Genomic DNA, 20,859 nt, shown 5'->3' with positions numbered 1-20,859 from the left:
AGTGAGAGAGAGAGAACTGGCTCCCAAGGACCCGGCTCTGGCAGAGAGAGGCAGGCACCGGCTCCATGCCACCCATGGAAAGGAGGGATCCTGTCTATCTCCTCTTATGCCTGCTGAGCTTGCCCCCGGCTCCTGCCTCAGTCTTGGGACCAACCCTGCCCTCAACCCTGCTGTGCTCTCGCCGCCAGCCCCTGCCTTGCTTCGGGGACCGATCTGGGCAGCCCCCGGCTAGCCCAGTCCTGCCAGTGCCCCTCATTCCTGACCTGCAGCCCCCTGCCAGCCCAGCCCTGTGTCCCTCCCCCCTCCACAGAAATTAAGGACTAGTGATAGATGAAGGCACCCCCCCCACAAAAAAACCCACCCAAACAAAAAAAAACCCACCCTCCTCAGCGCAGTGAGAAGAGCATTAGACATTACTTTTCTGTTGTAACTGGAAGTTTGTGCATTTTATCCTCTGTGCACATACTGAAATTTCAAGTATTTTAATTCTAATTCTGTTCTGGTAGATCTATATAATATAGAGTTTGGTTGTATAATGTTACTATTATGTAGAGCTTGTTACCATGACCAGAAATCTTTGATTTTTGGATGTCAAAGAAATTAAACATTAGTCTTATTTATCAGATTAAGACATTATTTAATAATAAATGTACTTAAGGTCTGGCCTTAGAAAGAGCCATGCACTGAGTGATCAAAAATTGTATAGGGTTATGAAAGACCAAACTACACTCATTTATGGGGGAAAGTTTCATGTAAGTTTATGCTTTGTATTTCTTGGAAGTGGATAGCTGGTCCACAGGATTAACTATTCTTGTTTGTCAGGAAGGAAGTATATAGACATACAAAAGCAAAGCACACAGTGACTTCATTCACTTTGCTTAAATCCCTGGCTGGGGGGAAGGTGGAAAGATCAAGTGATGAGGAAGGGGGGACCAGGGAGAGCAGCGACTGGCAAGATGGGGGGTGTTTCTAGCACTCTTGCTGTAATGTCTCATGGGGCCCACAAATAAATTTGGCACCAGGTGCACAAAAGGTTAATCTGGCCCTGATTAGGTACAGTCATTCTACTGCCAGTATTGCTTACCTGACTTCTAGCTTCATTGGTATCAGCACTATCTTTCCTCTTATTAGCAAAGAATCCTGTGGCACCTTATAGACTAACAGACGTTTTGGAGCATGAGCTTTCGTGTGTGAATACCCACTTCCTCAGATGCATCTGAGGAAGTGGGTATTCACCCACGAAAGCTCATGCTCCAAAACGTCTGTTAGTCTATAAGGTGCCACAGGATTCTTTGCTGCTTTTACAGATCCAGACTAACACGGCTACCCTCTGATACTTTCCTCTTATTGTCCATTCTCCTACCCACTGCTGTTCCTTTCTCCATTGCTGTGTCCTTTCTTACTTGATTTTCTTCCCAGTCAACGTTAGAATCAGGTGTGGAGATTACATGAGCATCTCCCAATCATCCTCCCAAATTCCTAGTTCAAAGCTGTTTTAACCAGTTGTGCCAACCCTCATGGCAGAAATCTATTTCCCTCCCTCCTCCAGTGGAGTCCATCCCATGAGAACAGTTCTCTGTCCATCAGTACCTCCCAGTGGTCAAACATCCCAAAGCTGCCCTCATAGCACCACTGCTTGGGCCATCTGTCGATCATCATAATCTTACTTCATCTTTGTTCTCCTTCTCTAGGGATCTCCCACTGAAGATCACCTGAGCTGCCATTTTTTTAAGCATCTTCCCTGGCCTGCCATAGTCTCCCTTGATACATTCCAGTGAGAATCTAGCTGTATTATTTCTTCTCACATCATAGGCACTGACTTCTACTGGCGCCAGTGGATGCTCGACCCCACTCTGCCCTGGCCCTGCCCTGACTCCACCCCTGCCCCACCCCCCACCCCCATTCCAACCCCTTCCCCAAAGTCCCTGCACCAACTCTGCCCCCTCCATGCCCCTATTTGACTCTTTCCCCAAATCCCTGCCCCGGCCCCACCTCTTCCCCGCCTTCGCCCCTGAGCGTGCTGCGTTCCCGCTCCTCCCGCCTCCCTCCCAGAGCTTGCTACAGCTTTTTGGCGGCAGCAAGTGCTGGGGGGAAGGGAGGAGCAGAAATGCAGTGCACTCAGGAGGAGGCAGAGGAGGAGGTGAAGTGAGGCGGGGGGGCAGGGCGGGGAGCTTGGCTGCCGGTGGGTGCAGAGCACCCACTAATTTTTCCCCATGGGAGCTCTAGCCCCAGAGCACCCACGGAGTCGGTGCCTATGTCTCAAATGAAGGACAATTAGTGGATTCTTTCCTGCTCCCATTAAGCTCCTCTTCAGCCTCAGGTCCACAGACAAGGTCGACTCTCAGACTGCTGCACTGGGCAGCACAGTATGGGGAGGAGGTGAGCAGCCCTCAGTGGTGAAAGAACAGGTTAAGGACTGTTTAGAAAAGCTGGATGTGCACAAGTCCCTGAGTCTGGAACTAATGCATCCGAGGGTGCTGACGGAGTTGGCTGATGTGATTGCAGAGCCATTATCTTTGAAAACTCGTGGTGATCAGGGGAGGTCCTGGATGATTGGAAAAAGGCTAATGTAGTGCCCATCTCTAAAAAAGGGAAGAAAGAGAATCTGGAGAGCTACAGACCTCACCTCAGTCCCCAGAAAAATCAAGAACCAGGTCCTCAAGAAATCCATTTTGAAGCACTTGAAGGAGAGGAAGTTGATCAGGAACAGTCAACATGGATTCACCAAGGGCAAGTCATACCTGACCAACCTGATTGCCAGGGGTGGTTCTACGTATTTTGCCGCCCCAAGCACAGCAGGCAGGCTGCCTTCCGTGGCTTGCCTGCAGGAGGTCCCCGGTCCCGCGGATTCAGCAGCACGCCTGTGAGAGGTCCGCTGAAGCCGCAGGACCAGCGGACCCTCCACAGGCATACCGCCGAAGGCAACCTGCCTGCTGCCCTTGTGGCCACTGGCAGAGTGCCCCCCGCGGCTTGCCGCTCCAGGCACACACTTGGTGTGCTGATGCCTGGAGCCGCCCCTGCTGATTGCCTTCTGTGACTCTGTGGATATGGGGAAAGTGGTGGATGTGATATACCTTGACTTTAGCAAAGCTTTTGATATGATCTCCCACAGTATTCTTGCCAGCAAGTTAAAGAAGTATGGATTGGATGAATGGACTATAAGGTGGATAGAAAGTTGGCTAGATCGTCAAGCTTAATGGGTAGTGATCAACAGCTCGATGTCTAGTTGGCAGCAGGTATCAGGCGGAATACCCCAGCGGTCAGCCCTGGGTCTGGTTTTGTTCAATGTCTTCATTAATGATCTGGATGATGGGATGAACTGCACCCTCAGCAAGTTCATGGATGACACTAAGCTGGGGGGAGAGGTAGATAAGCTGGACAGTAGGGATAGGGTCCAGAGTAACCTACACAAATTGGAGGATTGGGCCATAAGAAATCTGATGAAGTTCAACAAGGACAAGTGCAGAGTCCTGCACTTAGGACAGAAGAATCCCATGCACTGCTACAGTCTGGGGACGGACCGGCTAAGCAGCAGTTCCACAGAAAAGGACCTGGGGATTCCAGTGGATGAGAAGCTGGATATGAGTCAGCAGTGTGCACTTGTTGCCAAGGCTAAAGGCATATTGGGCTGCATTAGTAGGAGCATTGCCAGCAGATCGAGGGAAGTGATTATTCCTCTATTCGGCGCTGGTGAGGCCACATCTGGAGTATTGCATCTAGTTTTGGGGCCCCCACTACGGAAAGGATGTGAACAAATTGGAGAGAGTCCAGCGGAGGTCAACAAAAACGATCGGGGGGCTGGAGCACTTGACTTACGAGGAGAGGCTGAGGGAACTGGGCTTACTTAGTCTGCAGAAGAGAAGAGTGAGGGGGGATTTGATAGCTGCTTTCAACTACCTGAAAGGGGGTTCCAAAGAGGATGGAGCTTGGCTGTTCTCAGTGGTGGCAGATGACAGAACAAGCAGCAACGGTCTTAAGTTGCAGTGGGGGAGGTCTAGGTTGGATATTAGGAAAACCTAAAAGGATAGTGAACCACCGGAATGGGTTCCCTAGGGTGGTGGTGGAATCTCCTTCCTTAGAGGTTTTTAAGGTCAGGCTTGACAAAGCCTTGGCTGGGATGATTTAGTTGGGGATTGGTCCTGCTTTGAGCAGGGGGTTGGACTAGACACCTCCTGAGGTCCCTTCCCACACTGATAGTCTGTGGTTCTATGATCCCAGAGCTTCGCTCCTGGCAGACAACACACCCTTCTGTTCTCTACATCAGCTGTCGCCCACTTGCCCTTGAATCCCTTCCCTCTACTTTCTCTCCCCATTCCCCATTGTGTTCTCTGCGCTTCTCCTCTGCCAACCCTCCATTCCCCCCAGTGCTGCTCCTGTGGAACTGACTGCTGCAGGAATGGGCAAGACAGCTTCGGAAAGCATTAGGTGTTTGTACAACTCAGACTAGCATCAGCACTCGCTGGGAAGAAATACAAGGGCTTTCAGGTCTTGCGCGATACAGCGTGAACAAATTGCTGATCAGGGACAGGGAGAAATCACTCACACACACACCCCACACACAAGTAGCAGTAGACCAGATGCATTTTGGGGATTTTTCACATTTTTCTTAAATACCCAATATGCGCCCCTGTGGGAGGCTGGGTATTGGAGTAGCTGGAACATTGATTTGTCCCAGTGAAAGAGGAGGAGGGAATAGCAGGATAAGCAAACCACTGAGCAGGAAGTGGGGACAGCAGAGTAGCTGAGCCATCGGTTCTTTCCAATAGGACAATTTCTATTATTAGAGCTGCTGTGTTCACAGGGATTCCTATAGAGTCTGAGTGCAGAATTTCAGCAGTCAGCAGGTGGCAGCAAGGTTTAACCCCGCATAAGACATTGTTTAGGAAGAGATGTTGTTAATGAGGTTGTTTTTCTTAGCCATGAAGCACTTCAATTTGTTGATTAGATGGAGGACTTGCTAATCTGACCTTCTGCTGAGAGGATCATGTTAAAATAGGGTTAGGAATCTCCTTAGCTAAAGTCCTTAATTGGAACCAGCACTGATTTCCTTCTTTGTGGGGCAAGGCACAAACAGGTGCAAGATGGCAGCATGGTGTATGGGCTGGGGCCTGGCTTGAAAAATCAAATTGCCCAGGATGAGTAGGAATCTTTCCCAGGTGGGAACCAGCAACTTCTGCTTAATATGATCTCTAATTTAAACCAAGATTTTGCCCCTTGTGATCGCAGGAAAAAACATCTACATGTGAATTGACAGTATCCAATTCCCCTGATTTGCCTGAGTCTGCAGACAGATACATCAGCAGCTGCTAAGGTACCTCTACTGCTGCTCAGAACTTTGCCAAGCTACAGCAAAATGAAAACTGCCTGAACGTTTTGTCGGTTTCACTGCTGCTCTTCAGAACCCTGTAGACTGAAGAACTCAAAAACTGAGAGGCTGGGGGAGAAGGGGTGGTAAAACAGGAGAGACACCTACACACATTTTTGGCAGCCAAACAGTGGCAGGAGGGTTAGAATACCAGATATCCACCACCCATCCAAAAGTGTTGCAACCTTCACCAGACATGGATGGAAATGAACCATCCTGGACGTTGTTCCTGTCTGAGTATTTCTATTTCCAGCTCAGCCACTGGCTATGGGGTGACTTTGGATAAGTCATTGCCTGTGATGCACCTCAGGGTAACCAGACTAACCACTACCTGCCCTTAGCATGAGGCAGTATGGTCTGTGCTTCCTGGGAGCAGCTGCCTGAAACCGCCAGTCTCTGCATCACCGGCACTGGCTTCCAGGCCTCTGCAGGTCTTGCTCGGTCTGCACAAGTAGTGACTGGCACCCACCATCCCCTGAGTCCTCAGAGCATTCCCTACAGTGTCCAGACCCTTATCCACTGAACACTCCCAGAATTACCAGGCCTGGCTGTTCCCAAGGGAGCAGCTTGTTAGATTCAGCCCAGGCTCAGCACGTTGCTTAACACCACAGCACTGAGACATATTTGTAGTCAAAACAAGGATATGCTAATTACCAAAGAGTAGAGTTATAAGTGAGTGAATGAGAATATTGGAAACAAATGGTTACATACAAAACAAAATCATAACATGCTTTCTAGAGACTAAACTTAACTAACAGGCTGACTTTCTGTCTAGAGAAGTTTATCTCACCCAGAATTCTGTTCAGAACTTTCAGACAAGCCTGACTGAGACCCCCTTTGTCATGAAGCATAGCCTCAGTGATCTTCTCTGCTCTCCCCTTCAAATATAGTCGAGCAAACTAGGATCTTCCATCTCAGGTCTCGCAGATCTTCTTCCCCCCACTGTTTTGTTCTCTCTGTTAGGTCCTCTCTCTGAAGTTCTTATCATCCTTCATTTGCATTCCGTTCACGCTGGTGATGAGAAACTTATTGTGAAGTAAACAATACTCAATTTACATGTCAACAGATAGATGAAGAAACATCTCCTATCTGACAGAAAACCTAGTTTTCACCTCTACTGGTGCCCAATCCCTACAGACTTTAAGAACATATGTTCAGTATGTAGACAGAACTCCTGGCACAGGATCTTTACATACCTCTCACAATGATTTTGATGACCAGAGGGACACAGGTTTTATTCAGACTTCATATGATACTCTAGTGAACTAGAAGTGACACACCAAACTCATGTGATGTCTGTGTCCCCGCTGCACTCTCTTGCCAGCTGGCATTGAGATTCTTGGGTCTCATGTCCCTTCATTGTGCCTCAGTGTCCCCCTGTAAAATGGGGCTGATGCTACTGACTCCCTTTGTAACACACGTTGAGAGCTCCTGGTGAAAAGAGCTGTGTAAGAGCTGAGTGTTATTATTATGAAATCAATTCTGCTTCTGTTCAGTGGAAACAACTAGACTACCCTCAAGAGATCCCCCTACATCCCATTACGTTCACAAACCCTTTGAACTAGACACTTTGCCTCACTAAGGAGAGAAGGGAAACCTGGAAGTATGGGAACGGCGTCTCTGAGCCATGAGGCAAGGCCAAGTGAATGAGGCACAGCCGGTATCACTGAGCCCTAAGCACCCAACAAAAACATAAATTACACCAAAAAACTAAAAGTGACGTCTTCAGAGTGGGAGGGTTCAGCCATGCCTGCTGTCTTCATTCTGGGTCTAATATTGCAGGACCCTGGATCCTCGTTTGCTCCTGACTCACAAACCCCAATTCTGTTGTAATGTCCAGTGGCCATATTCCCCTGAGGCACACCAGAGCACAGGACTGTAAAAGGGGAGAAGAAAATGATGTGGCTGGGCTGGGAAAGCAGATTCAGGAAAGCTGAAGAGAAGTGGATGGTCTCTTCCAGCTCAGTTCTCCCAGATCTTTGAGGCTTGCCAGCTTTACAAGAGACAGAGGGGAATTTCCTTGAACATGCTTAGATCACATGTAGAATCCCAAACACAGATTGCAAACTCCCTGGCAACTGAGCTGTGAGGGTCTGTAGTGGGAAAGCAAGACAGTGCTCAAGGCAGCCCCACATTGTGAAGGTCAGGTGAGATGAGTCCAAGCACCAAGAGCAAACAGTATTTAGATTCCCTTTCCTTTCCCCATTCTCACAGTCATAGCAATGGGGGACTGGGCAGGACCTCGAGAGAGGTCTCTAGTCCAGTCCCCTGCACTGAGGCAGGACTAAGTATTATCTAGACCATCCCAGACAGGTGTTTGTCTAACCTGCTCTTAAAAAGCGCCAGTGACAGAGATTCTACAACCTCCCTAGGTATTTATTCCATTGCTCAACTACCCATATAGTTTAACCTAAATCTCCCTTGCTGCAAATTGAGCCAATGACTTTTTGTCCTGACCTCTGTGGGTAAGGAAAACAATTTATCCCCCTCCTCTTTATACCAACCTGTTACACGGTGACTGGTATCACGTGCCCCTCAATCTTCCTTTCTTCAGTCTACACAAATCCAATTTTTTCAATCTTTTCTTGTAGGTCATGTTTTCTAGACCTCTCCTCATTTTTATTGCTCTCCTCTGGACTGTCTCCAATTTGTCCATGAAGTGTAATGCCCAGAACTGGACGCAATACTCCACTTGAGGCCTTTTTAGTCCTGAGTAGCGTAGAAGAATTACGTCTCGTGTCTTGCTTACAACACTTCTGCTAATACAATCCAGAATTCTGTTTGCTTTTTTTTTGCAAAAATGTTATATTGTCAACTCTCATTTAGTTTGTGATCCACTATAACCCCTGGAGCCTTTTCTGAAGTACTCCCTCCTAGGCAGTCATTGCCCATTTTGTATTTGTTCAATTGATTGTTCCTTCCTAAGTGTAGTATATTGCATTTCTCCTTATTGAATTTCATCCTATTTATTTCTGACTATTTCGCCAGTTTGTCAAGATCATTTTGAATTCTAATCCTGTCGTCCAAAGCTAGGAAACTTGCAACCCCTCCCAGCTTGCTAGTATTTGCAAAATTTATGAGTGTACTCGCTCTGCCATTATCCCATTCTATATGCCATTCCAGCTTAATTGTGAAACATTGATAACCAGTCTCTGAGTAACATTTTCCAGACATTTGTACACCCAGCTTCTAGTAGGTTCATCTAGGTTGTATTTCCCTAGTTTGTTTATGAGACGGTCATGTAAGACAGTATCAAAAGCCATGCTAAAGTTGAGCTAACGCACATCTACTGCTTCCCTCCATCCACAAGGCTTGTTACCCTGTCAAAGAAGGCTACTGAATTGGTTTGACATGATTTGTTTCTGACAAATCCATGCTGACTGTTACTTAGCACCTTATTATCTTCTAGGTGCTTACAAATTGATTGTTTGATAATTTGCTCCATTAGCTTTCTGGGTACCAAAGATAAGTCAACTGTCTATAATTCCCTGGTTTGTCTTTTTTATAGCTAGGTACTCTATTTGCCCTTTTCCAGTCCTCCCATCCACCATGAGTTCTGAAAGATAAGCACTGATGGCTCAGAGAGCTCTTCAGCCAGTTCGTTAAGTATTTTAGAATGTTATTTCATCAGGCCCTGCCAATGTGAAGACATCTAACTGATCTAAGTAACTTTTTACTTGTTCTTTCCCTATTTTAGCCTCAGATCTTACCCCATTTACACTGACGTTCACTATGTTAGTCATTTGATCACAGCTCTCCTTTTTGGTGAAAACTGAAATAAAAAAGGCATTAAATACTGCAGCCATTGTTGGGTTTTCTGTTATTGTCTTTCCTTCTATTAGGATATAGGTATTCAGGCCTGTCTGCAAAGGCCTATGCTTTAAGAATGTAGGTGTATTCTTATCACTTAGCTAGTTATAGAGGTATAAAAGAAAGAATCAAAATCACTGTCTGCTGATGTAATGGCCTTCTCTTACTGTGACAGTCTGAGGCCTGGTTCTTAGGCTAAGACCTTTGGCTAAGCAGCAGGGGCAGCCATAAGCTGGGAAGTGTCTGGTCACATCCTCACCTCCCAAACCAGTCACATTGAAATAAGGTGCTAATGGGCTGTTAGGAATACAATCCTGTCCTGTTATTCCTGTCACCTCCAGAGAAAGGGAAGAGTCTAGAAGATGTAAAAGGAAACTTAGGGCTTGTCTACATCACAAAGTTGCAGCGCTGGTGAGGGGGTTACAGCGCTGCAACTTAGGAGGTGTACACATCTGCAGGGCATCACCAGCGCTGCAACTCCCTGTTTGCAGCGCTGGCCGTACTCCCGTTTTGTCTCGGGTGTAGAGGATCCAGCGCTGGTGATCCAGCGCTGGTAATCAAGTGTAGACACTTACCAGCGCTTTTCTTGACCTCCGTGGAATAAGCAGGTATCCCAGCATACCTGAGGAAGCGTCTGGTAATCAAGCAGGTCTCCTTCCCCGGTTTGCAGGGGGGTTCGGGGAACGCGGGAGCAAACCCCGGTGAAGCTGGTCTCCTTTCCCGGTTTGCTCTCGCGTTCCCCGAACCCCCGTGCAAGCAGGTCTCCTTCCCTGCGGTTTGCAGGGGGGTTCGGGGAACGCGAGAGCAAACCGCGGCGAAGCTGGTCTCCTTCCCTGGTTTGCTCTCGCGTTCCCCGAATCCCCGAGCAAGCAGGTCTCCTTCCCTGCGGTTTGCAGGGGGGTTCGGGGAACGCGAGAGCAAACCGCAGCGAAGCTGGTCTCCTTCCCCGGTTTGCTCTCGCGTTCCCCGAACCCCCCTTGAAGCCGCCCAACAGCGCTGCAGTGTGGCCACATCTAACACCACTTGCAGCGCTGGTTGCTGTAAGTGTGGCCACTCTGCAGCGCTGGCCCTATACAGCTGTACTAATACAGCTGTAACAACCAGCGCTGCAAAATTGTAGATGTAGACATACCCTTAGTTTGATAGTATCCTGTCTGGCAAGAACTCACTTATCAATAGCTGGGATGTGAAATCCTGTGAGGGTTTCTGTCTGCTGTATAATTAATTTTGTTGGATGTAAACCAATTAAGGTGGTGGAATTTATTGGTTAAATAACCATGTTACAATATGTTAGGATTGGTTAGTTAAATTTCAGTAAAATGATTGGTTAAGGTATAGCTAAGCAAAACTCAAGTTTTACTATATAGTCTGCAATCAATCAGGAAGTAAGGGGGGGCGGAATGGGAACATGGACTGGGGTGGGGGAATTGGGATCATGGTTTGCTAAAGGGGCAATGGGAACAGGAACAGGGACACAGGCGAGGCTCTGTGGTTTCAGAACTGGGAAGGGGGACACTGAGGAAGGAAACTGGAATCATGCTTGCTGGAAGTTCACTCCAATAAACATTGAATAGTTTGCGCCTTTGGACTTCAGGTATTGTTGCTCTCTGTTCATGCGAGAAGGACCAGGGAAGTGAGAGGGTGAAGGAATAGGCCCCGTAACACCCTCCTTGTTGAGTAATGGGCCTGCCCTGTCCTGGGCCTTCCTCTGGCTTCGAATGTATTTGTAAAATGTTTTCCTGTTACCCTGTATGTCCCTACCTAGTTTAATCTCATTTTTGTGGCTTGACCGTTCTACTTTTGTCCCTACATGTGTATGGTGGTGTTTTTTTAACATTCTTATATATAATTTGACTTAGGTTCCACTTTTTGTATGACTCTTTTTTTTTTAGATTCAGATGACTGAAGATCACCTGGTTAAACCAAGGTGGTCTTTTACCATGCTTCCTTTCTTATGCATTGAGATTGTTTGTTCTTGTGCCCTTAGTGCTGTCTCTCTAAAATACTGCCAATAGTCAACCAACCGAACAAACAAAAAAGAAACCTGCCATGGCCAATAACATTGCACCATTTCCAGAGAAGTAAAAATGAAAACCAAATCACACTTGCTTTCCCTTGTTTCCCCTCTTATCTGCCAGCCAGGCCTCTTCCACTGAGCTGAAAGAATGTAACATTGGCCTGCAAGGTCAAACCATCCTGGGAAGCGGGGCACTGAGAACTGGGCTAGGTCCAGGCCAGGGGCGTGTGCTGAGCATAGCTGGTGAGTGACAGGCTGAGTTCTTTCTTACAGACTGAAAGGCTGTGACTGAGGATGCAGGCCAGTGAGAGGCAGGCCCTTGGATTACAGAAATAGGCAAAGATCAGAGCTGTGTATGATTGTGCTATGGAAACAATGTGCCCTGAGTCACAAAGGCTGGCATGAAAGCTATAAACACAGCTCCAGTGCTGCCAACCCCAAGCATTCAAAGCGTGGTGTGTCAGCCCCGCCCCCGCCCAACATAGCTAGGACTAGAAAGCACAAGGTTTTTTTTTAAATAATAAATGTGTGGGTCTTTTTAATGACTGCTGGGTTCTGAGCTCCCATGCTCCATTCAGGTCATGTTTTCAGGCTTTTTTCCAGCACCATGAGGGCTAGGAACTTACCGTTAAAAAAAAAAAAAAGAGCTGAGATTCTCACCTAATCCCATGACTCCAGGAGCTGGGGCTTTAATATAAATGCACAAGAACTGGCAGTGCTGCAACTGTTAGGAAAGCTCCTGAGAAGTGGGTTTTGCAGTGTGGAGCAATGGGGTAATGTCTCCCACTGCCTGGCTGCCTGTTTGCTGCTAGCTGGCACCTGTGTTTCTGTCAGATGGTGACTGATCACCCCATTCTATCAACACATCCAGCACGAAAGAGTGCTCGATGGCACAAGATGAGGGAGCGGGATGTACAACATTCTGGGGCCCTGCAGCCTTGTTTAACGTGCCAATGCCTGAATGGTGAGACTCCTGGCTGATGAAACTGTGTGAGCTGCAGATCTTTTTCAGAAGCTTCTGCAAGACTGTTGGCCTGTGCCGACAGCAGAGGGGATTCAGCATTAACATGCTCACAGGTAATTAGCATTCAGGCCTGTAGGGGATCCAGAAATGTAACTGTCCAAGGCTGTCAAATGCCTAGTGTGGGGCATGGCGCTGTGCTGCTGTTCTCTTCAGTCTGCACCTTTAAACGTGAGCTATGTGCCTGGCTGGGAGGATTTTTTACAGTGGAAGAGATGCACTGCGCATCTGTCCCAGGGAGAGTTGATATTTGTTCTTTGTTTTTCCTCACTCTCACCTGGGGTGGCAGGTGTTTGGCTGGTTGTAGCTGACAGACACAGCACCTATCACAATGAGGCCCTAGCTTCAGAGGTGGATTTACCATGAAACAAATGACGGGGAGGCCCCCAAAATGCAGGACAAATCCCATCTGACAACAGCAGGGCTCAGGCAGGCATGCAGGCTGCCTGCATGCTGTGGCCAGTGGCCGCATGCCACTCCAGGAAGTGGCTGGCTGCTGGCACGCCTTCAGAAGAGAGAGAAAGAGTGTGTGTGTGTCTCCCGCTCAGGACCGGTGCCAGTGTTTTTGGCACCCTAGGTGCACGGCCATTTCGCCACCCCGCACGCTGCTCCCACGGCTCTGGTGGACCTGCCGCAGGCGTTCCTGCGGAGGGTCCGCTGGTCCCACGGCTCTGGTGGAGCTGCTGCAGGTGTGCCTGCGGGAGGTCCACCGGAGCCGCGGGACCAGCGGACCCTCTGCAGGCACACCTGTGGCAGGTCCACCGGAGCTGCCTGCTGCCCCCCCGGCAAAATGCCAACCCCCAATAATCCTGGCGCCCTAGGCGATTGCCTAGGTCGCCTAAATGGAAGCGCTGGCCCTGCTCCCGCTGTCCGTCCACGTGTTGCTCCCGCCCCGTGCGCCAACTCTGCAGCTCCCATTGGCTGGCAACTGCAGCCAATGGGAGCTGTGGTGGCAGCACCTGTGGGTAGCGGTGCGCAGAGATCCCCTGCCCGAGCCCCTGCCTAGGAGCTGCTGCCAGAGGGGTGTGCTGGTCATTTTGGGAGCCGCACTGCCCAAGGTAAGCGCCAACCCCGACTCCCTCCCATACTCCAACCCCATGGCCCAGCCCAGAGCCCAAACTCTGCACCCAAACTCCCACCCAGAGCCCGCAACCCTCACCCCCTCCCACACCCCAATCCCTTGCCCCAGCCCAGAGCCTGCACCCCAACTTCCTCCGAGTCTGCACCCATCCCCATACCCCAACCCCCTGGCCCAGCCCAGAGCTTGCACCCAAACTCCCTCCCAGACCCTGACCTCCCCCACCTCCTCCCACACCTCAACCCCCTGCCCCAATCAAGGTAGCTCACTTTATTTTCATTTATTTCCTATTACTTATAATATAGGAGGAAGATGAATGAAAAACCGGAGGTGGGGGGGAAGAGAGAAGATAAAAGAATGTTCTTTCTTGGCTGGGTCCCCAGGAGGCCCCCCCAAAATGAAGCTGCAACTAGGGCACCACTAACTCTAAATCCGCCACTGCCCAGCTTGTTAAAAATTAATAAATTGATAGACTGGGGCTAGGAGCCCAGAAGACCAGAGCAGCAGTTGCACCAGGCCCTGTATTTAGGAGCAAAAAAGGAGTGATTGCTCTGTGCTCTCCTCAAGCAGCACTGAGCTGGGAGCTAGGAACGGGCACCGCTACCCTTTGCCAGAAAAGCTCCTCAAGGATGAAAATGGCAGATGTTTCATCACTCCCCAGCAGGGAGAGCCAAGTTATCCCTGTCTGTGCAGTCATTTGTAGGCGTCCGTACGGCCACTCTGGATAATCCACAATGCACCAGTGTAAGGGTACATCCTTGTTGCTATCACCCAAGATGCCTGCTCTGCCCCCAGGCTCCACATCTGCTTTTGCCTAATATAACCCCAGCCCAAAGTAGCAAGAGCAGAGGCTTTGGGGGCACAGAGGGGATGGGTCAGAGCATCCTCAGCCTGGAAGAGGGGAGCCCTTGTGGTCCAGCTTCAGTAGAAATACTTCTCTTCCTAACAGCCTCCCATCACTTCCTCCCCACCCCTGCCAAGCGCAGAGTTTAGAACTCTCTCTCAGGCTCCATAGGAGAGGTCTCACCCATGGGCTGAACACTAACTCACATGGACAGCATCCTCTCGAATGGAGCTGCCTCCCCTAGAGACTACGAGTCCCAGCATGCAATGCAGCATGGTTCAAAATGAGGGCCCTAGTGTCTGGCCCATAGAGCTGCTGCTTTGAACATTTTCATCCTACAAACTTCATGTTTTTTAAAAAAATTTTAATTTTTAAAAAAGACTTTTTTCCCCCTCACCTCCTTGGTGCTACAGGAGAACGAGGGAAGTGGGGGCACCAAGCCATTTGGGCTTGAATTTCATAAAACAAAAAAAATCTAAAAAACTTGTAATTTTCCCCAAACGAATGCTCATTTTTGACAAAGCATCCATTTTGTTCCCCCCTTACCTCCCCCAGAATGTTTTTAAACTACCTCTAGGAGACAGACACATTGCTGTACTCCTAACAGCAGCATTGTATTAGTGGTCATCTGAACAAAAGACCCACTTCTTGCAGGAGGGCGCGGCTACAGCAACCAGAACTACGGGGCAAAAACAGGAGCTAGGAAAATGGTTTATACAAAAAGCAGATTTAGGTCAACCAGAGTATTTTGCAAAGTTTTTGGAGATTTTTTGTGACCAAAACAGTCGAAATATTTCAATTAATTTTTCAATTCAAATTTTATTTCAATTTCATTTTCCAAAGTCTTGCGTTTGACCCAAAACAATTTTGTTTTTAATTTTTAGTTTGCTGAAAATTTCAAACATTTTTATTGCAGATCAAAAACCAATATAATTTTAGATTCGATTTTTTTGGTTTGGCCACTGAACTAATAAAAACAAAAAGTAAATCCACTTATTTCCACAGCTCTAACAATGAAAAACGGGGACAGGAGTGTAGGTGTTAGGGTCAAAACAAGGGAACCTCAGCAGGGAACTCTGGACAATCCTGAATCACCTGTAGAATCATCCTCTGATAAGTTGCCTCTGAAGCCCTGAGCTGGCAAAGTCTGAACATTGCCCCCTACTGGAACAAATCCACACAACACTGCACATCTTGTCCTGTGTACTTTTTTTTTTTAAATTCTTTCCACACCACACGAGTTTTTCTTCCTTCTCTTGGCACTTTTATTTATTTGTTTAAAAAAAGGAGTTAGTCTTTCAGACTTTGCGCTGTACACAGAGATGATTTTTTTCTAAGTTTATTTTCTTTCAAGTGTGGTCATGTAGCCACTTTAAAAACAGACAAATAAATAAAAAAAAATACTATTAAATAGCTGCGTTTTGCTTTGGAAATGTGCCATGAGCCTCTAAAACATGCAATCTAGGGAAGGAGTTTGTTTTGTAAATGACAGGTTTTTCTTTGTTTGTTTGTAATATGCGAAGACTAAAATTCAGTGCAACAGATGCAACTACAGTGCAGGTAAGTTAACTGTACAAAAGTTCATTCTATTGAACAAGTCTTTCGGTACAGTTGCTATAGAAACTATAAGTCTGTATCTGTTTACATTGTACAATGTGAATATAGTTCAAGAATATTTACAGTACTTTGCTTGTCAATCAGAAACACTATAACTTAATGTCTACTATTAACACCATTGAACAAATATATATATATATATATATATATAAAAATCTTCCAGTCTATACATAAAGCAGGAAATGTGTGTCTTCATTCAACTGATTAATTTCTGAGAGTCTCGGGCTTGCAAGGTAGTGACTGGGCTAGTGTTTGTATTGTCTCATCAGCCAGGTTATTTTGCCCCAAACTGGCTTTTGCGGCCTGTAAACATATCACTCCTGCTTCTCAGATACGCTTTCAGCACAAGGGTAGCTTGTGGTGGGAGCAAAGCAAGACTAGATTTCAATTCCGGAGAGTTGGTTTGTTTTTAACAATGAGCAAAGCGGGCAGGTTGCTGCTGACTTTTCAGTAGTGAGGCTCCCCTGCCCACATACGCTGCAATTGACCTATAAGGCAAATATTGCCAGACTTAAAACAAGCCACAGTAGTTTTTAACTCTCTCCCAACCCCCAAAGAGCCCAGCCCCCAAACAAAACCCTCACCCCACCCAAACTGTACCCATCTGACTCAGAGGAAATGATTCATTCAGGTGGGGGAAGTAGATTTGGATGGGGACAGGTTCTGAAGGACTGAAAAACTGCCACTGGAGAGTCTAAATCCTGGGAGATGTGGCGGTGACCCCAGAAGATAGGTCCCCCTAGGACTGTCCACATATCACTACAGCACTACAGCCCTTTCAGAGCTTCTCTTGGGGCCCAGTTCAGGTGTAGCTACTGCTCAGAGTTTTAGAAGAACAGAATGAATCCATTAACATTAAAATCCTTGCCCACTTCCCCCCTAGTCTCTGGAGGGTAGAATCCTGCTCCCCCAACCCACTGGGGGTTTGAAATTTTAGACAGTTTGAGACATTAAAAATTTGCTTTTTAAAATACATAATAAAACAACAGGCTTTTTTCGGTGATGAAAACCCTTGAAAATATTGACCTTTTAAAAACTTCACGTTAAAAAACCTGTTGCTTCGTTAATAAGGGAGTTCCCTCCAGCTCACAAAACTGGAGGTGGTTGGTTGGTTTAAAACATTAGTAGTTGTTTCTGAACCTATCATCTTTGAAATCCTGGACGTGAAACCAGCTACAATTGTTCTTAGCAAATGTGTCAGTATATTGCTGGCCAACCAGGTGGGGGACTCTGGAGACGGAACAAATGCACCTGACCGCCCCACCCCTCAAATCCCTCCTGCCTGGTTTCTGTACAAGCATTAAAACACTCGGGAGAGAAGTTCAGTGGTTGGAGCAGAGGCACGAGCTGCTGGCTTGTTAGACCTGGGAGTCTGCTCCCAAGCTGTGGAACTCATCGGGCGTCTTGTCGCTCTGGCTGGCACTGCCCTGGCGGAACCCGGAGGCGATCTCGTCAAAGGTCCGGCCCCTCGTCTCAGGCACCTTGAAGTAGGTGAAGATGAAGAAGAGGATCAGCAGCACCGTGAAGATGATGAAGACATATGGGCCGCAGAGTTGCTGAAAAGGAACAGCCAGGGAAACGGTGAGGTGCCGATGGGCATTGGCACAGGGGTTGCCCGGTGTGGGGTGCTCAGAGGCACCACAAAGCTTGCCAGGCACTAAGTTACAAAGTCTTGAGCAGCACCCACTGCCTCCTTATCTAGTAAATATTTCTAACCAGAGAGTGTAGAACACTCCTGAACCCGACCCCGGGCGAACTTTACAACCCGTCCCTCCCAATGCAGTGCAACAAACGGACCTGCCCCAGCTCTGCCTGTATGATGGAGCTAGGCAGCTTTGTACCTAGAGGGCCATGTACAGAGCTGATCCTGGGGTTACAAAGGCACCAGCAGCAGCTTCAGCTCAGTCTCAGTCGCTTCCTCATGAAGAGGAGCTGCAAACCTGCATCTCCTCCGCCCGAGTAGCCTCATTCAGACCAAAGCCTTCTGCTCTCACAGGGCCCTGAGCAGCTGGGGACCTGGTCGAACTCATTTGTGTGGAAAGCAGGAGATTTTCCTGGCTGAGCAATGCTGAGCTGTTTGGGTTGGGTGTGCCCTTTCAGTAGAGTGGATCCTCACAAGGTGACCTGGCCTGTGTCTTTGTACCATTCACTGCGAGTGAAACTCAGCTCCGGGCATGGAGCCAGCACCATGCCTGAGGCATCACTGAACCTTTGAGGCACTGGGCAGAGGCAGAGCCATGCCAGACTCCTGCTGGGGAAAATACACGTGGGTCTTTCTGGTTGGCTGACATAGGAGGAGGCAGCAGGGTGGTGTGATGGGCATTGCTGGGGGCTCCGAAGACCTGGGTGCTAGCTACAAGTCCTTTAGCCTCCCTGGGCCATACTTTCTCCGTCTGTACAACAGGGATAATGATACTGACTTTCCTTTGCACAGGGCTTGCAAGAGATCAACGGATGAGACAATCCTACTTCGCTAGCGTCATCCTCATCCAACGCACTGCTGCTCATTTGGTCTTTATAGAAAGCCAGGGAACCAAACTCAGCCAGGCTGTAACAGCTGGACACCCTCTGGAGCTCCCGGGGGGCAGAACCCACTGACACCAGGCTAAGTCTGAACTCTTGGATGCTAATCAGTCACGGTCTTACTCGCTTACCCCTGCACTGCCCCAGCAGGTGTCTGCATCCATTAGAGCTTCCTTCTCTAACTATTTGACAGCCTATCTGGCTGCAGAGAGAGATGGGTCCAAACCCCAATGCAGATGTGGATGCCTAGTCCCAGCCCCAATCAGGGCAGGGAAATCCTGCGGGTGGCTCACAGCACTCGCAGAGCTGGAGGAGAAGCAGGGCAGGGGAATTACCTCCACATACTGGAAGCCCATGCCCACGATGAAGTTGGAGGTCCAATTGGACAAGCCTGCAATGGCGAAGGCGGCAGGGCGAGGGCCTTGGCTGAACAATTCTGCCACGATAAACCAAGGGATGGGGCCTGGGCCAATCTCAAAGAAAGCCACAAACCCAAAGATGGCAATGATGCTGATGTAGGACATCCAGGCCATTTGGTCCTAGCACAGGAAAAGAGAAGAGAGCGTTATTTGCTTCAAACGTACGTGGACCCTGCATCTCTGGTACAACCGTATTCCAGGGGCACCAGAACAGATGTGAGGGGCAGGTGGCCATGGCCCCACCACTTTTAGGAAGCTTCTGCCACTCCTGCTCTATTCCATTGACAAATGACCTCAAGGCACTTCCAGTGGGCTGGTGATTAACTTTGGTGCTGGGCAAGCCTGGAGGCAGGTGTCTTGTGGGACCAGTGCCTCTGAAGCAATGAGTACTGCCATCCCAGGGACCAGCGTTCTCCAGAGCTACGACCCCATGAAGGAAGGGTTTCTCAAAATGACATCAGGAATTGATTGCTAACAATGTGATATCATCCCTGCAAGGTCTCCCTTTCCACCAGCCCTCACAGAGTAACCACCCCCTGGGGCTGAGGAGTGCTCAGTGTCCCACCCCCTCCTTTCCTTGTGTTACTCAGTGGATGTCTTCAGGTAGCACCCAACCCCAGAACCGGTTACTCTGAACTCGGAGCACTCACTCACCAGCAACACCAGGGCGATGGTCATGAGCACTGCGCAGCCAGCCATCCCAGCCAGGCCAATGAGGTGCAGAGTCCTGCGCCCGGCTCGCTCCACCACAAAGAGCTGTCAGACACAGGAAGCCAAGCACTGCTCAGCACATCTACAGCCAGGGGACAGACCCATGTCCTGCCCCACCAATACCCCTCCCTGGGGAACACGCTCATGCTTTCTAACCAGACTGCAGCCCCACCTTGTGAGTCCAACAAGGGGCAAAGGAAAAGGCACTCAAGCAACTTAATGTGGTCTAGGTAAAAATTGGCCATGCCATGGCAATGCCAGGGGGCCTAGAATGCGATAGAGCCCAGGGTAGCAGGAAGCAGCTGGTCTGTTGGAGGGGGAGTAGCCGTGCTTCAGCAGGAGTCAGTGGAAATAGGAGGGAGGGCGCCTGCTCTGGGGAGGGAGGAGAGGAGATTGGCTGGATCAGAGCTGAGCACTAAGGACGTTTGCTTTTTATTGCTCTAAGCCGCTCTTTAGCCAAGCAGTGTCTAAGGCAGCGGTTCCCAAACTCTGGGTCGGGACCCTGTTTGAATGGGTTGCCAGGCCGGGCATTAGACTTGCTGAGGCCCGTGGCTGGAGCCCAAGACCCACCACCTGGGGCAGTGGAGTGTGGGCTTCAGCTTCGCCGCCACTGTGCCCCCGCCCCCTCACCAGCTGGGGCTCAGGCAGGCTCAGGCTTTGGTCATGTAGTAATTTGTTAGAAGGGAGCTGCAGTGCAATGAAGTTGGAGAACCCCTGATCTAAGACATTAAGCTGAGAGCCAGAGGCCAATGTTCTAATCCCAACGCTGCTGCTGTTTCATTCCATGGCCTCGGGTAAGTCACTTGTGGCCCCGTTTTCAGAGGCACTAATGCCAGTGGGACCTGCAGGGCTCGACACCTCTAACGAGATTGCCATTAACTACACTGTGCCTCAGTTTCTCCAGCTGTGAAATGGGGGATGTTCCTCAGCATGTTTGGCAAAGTGCTCTGAGATCAATGGAGGAGTGCTAGAGCAGTGTGAAGGATCATCACATTTGGGTATGTATTTATCTAATGGGGCCTTGCTCACAGCCATATTAACACACTAGCACTGGCCTCAATCCTGCAGGACTTATGGACAGGCAGAGGGAAGGAAGACTATTCAGCCGACACTCACCGAGACAACCGTGAAAGCTGTGTTCACCACCCCGGAGCCTATGGTGGCATAGACGGGCTGCTCCACGCCCGACTTTTCAAAGATGCTGGTAGAATAGTAGAAGACCTACAACACAAAGCAACATGCCATGAACAAGCTTTGCCGATCCCAGCCTGAGGCATCTCTGAGCATCTACAGGAAGAGTATTACTTCAAACCGCCTGACCAATGCCATTCATGAGGGGGGTGTATATAGAACACCACAAGGCTTGGTTGTGGTGTTCAGCACAGCCCTGCAAAGCTGCATCAACGGGAGGCACTGTGGCCAAGTGGGCAGGGCACTGGCCCAAGGGTTCCATT

The 20,859-nt window shown here is 48.9% G+C and overlaps 1 protein-coding gene across 5 annotated transcripts in view; it reads right to left on the bottom strand.

Annotated features, from left to right (window-relative positions):
- Positions 1–15,458: 15,458 nt before the first annotated feature.
- The window catches only part of SLC2A1 (solute carrier family 2 member 1), a 37,561-nt gene continuing 32,160 nt past the window's right edge, over positions 15,459–20,859 (bottom strand). For all 5 annotated transcript variants that reach the window (XM_030537568.1, XM_030537570.1, XM_030537569.1 and 2 more), the window contains exons 7-10: positions 20,522–20,626; positions 19,349–19,450; positions 18,611–18,814; positions 15,459–17,308 (exon numbers count right to left, since the gene is read on the bottom strand). In XM_030537568.1, coding sequence (XP_030393428.1) covers positions 17,111–17,308; positions 18,611–18,814; positions 19,349–19,450; positions 20,522–20,626 — 609 coding nt within the window. In that variant the 3' untranslated portion in view covers positions 15,459–17,110. The remainder of the gene's footprint in view (positions 17,309–18,610; positions 18,815–19,348; positions 19,451–20,521; positions 20,627–20,859) is intronic.

The sequence above is a fragment of the Gopherus evgoodei genome, chromosome 18 (assembly GCF_007399415.2).
Source record: "Gopherus evgoodei ecotype Sinaloan lineage chromosome 18, rGopEvg1_v1.p, whole genome shotgun sequence".
In the NCBI taxonomy this organism is placed as follows: Eukaryota; Metazoa; Chordata; order Testudines; family Testudinidae; genus Gopherus; species Gopherus evgoodei.
This window is presented reverse-complemented; position numbering and strand designations above follow the sequence as displayed.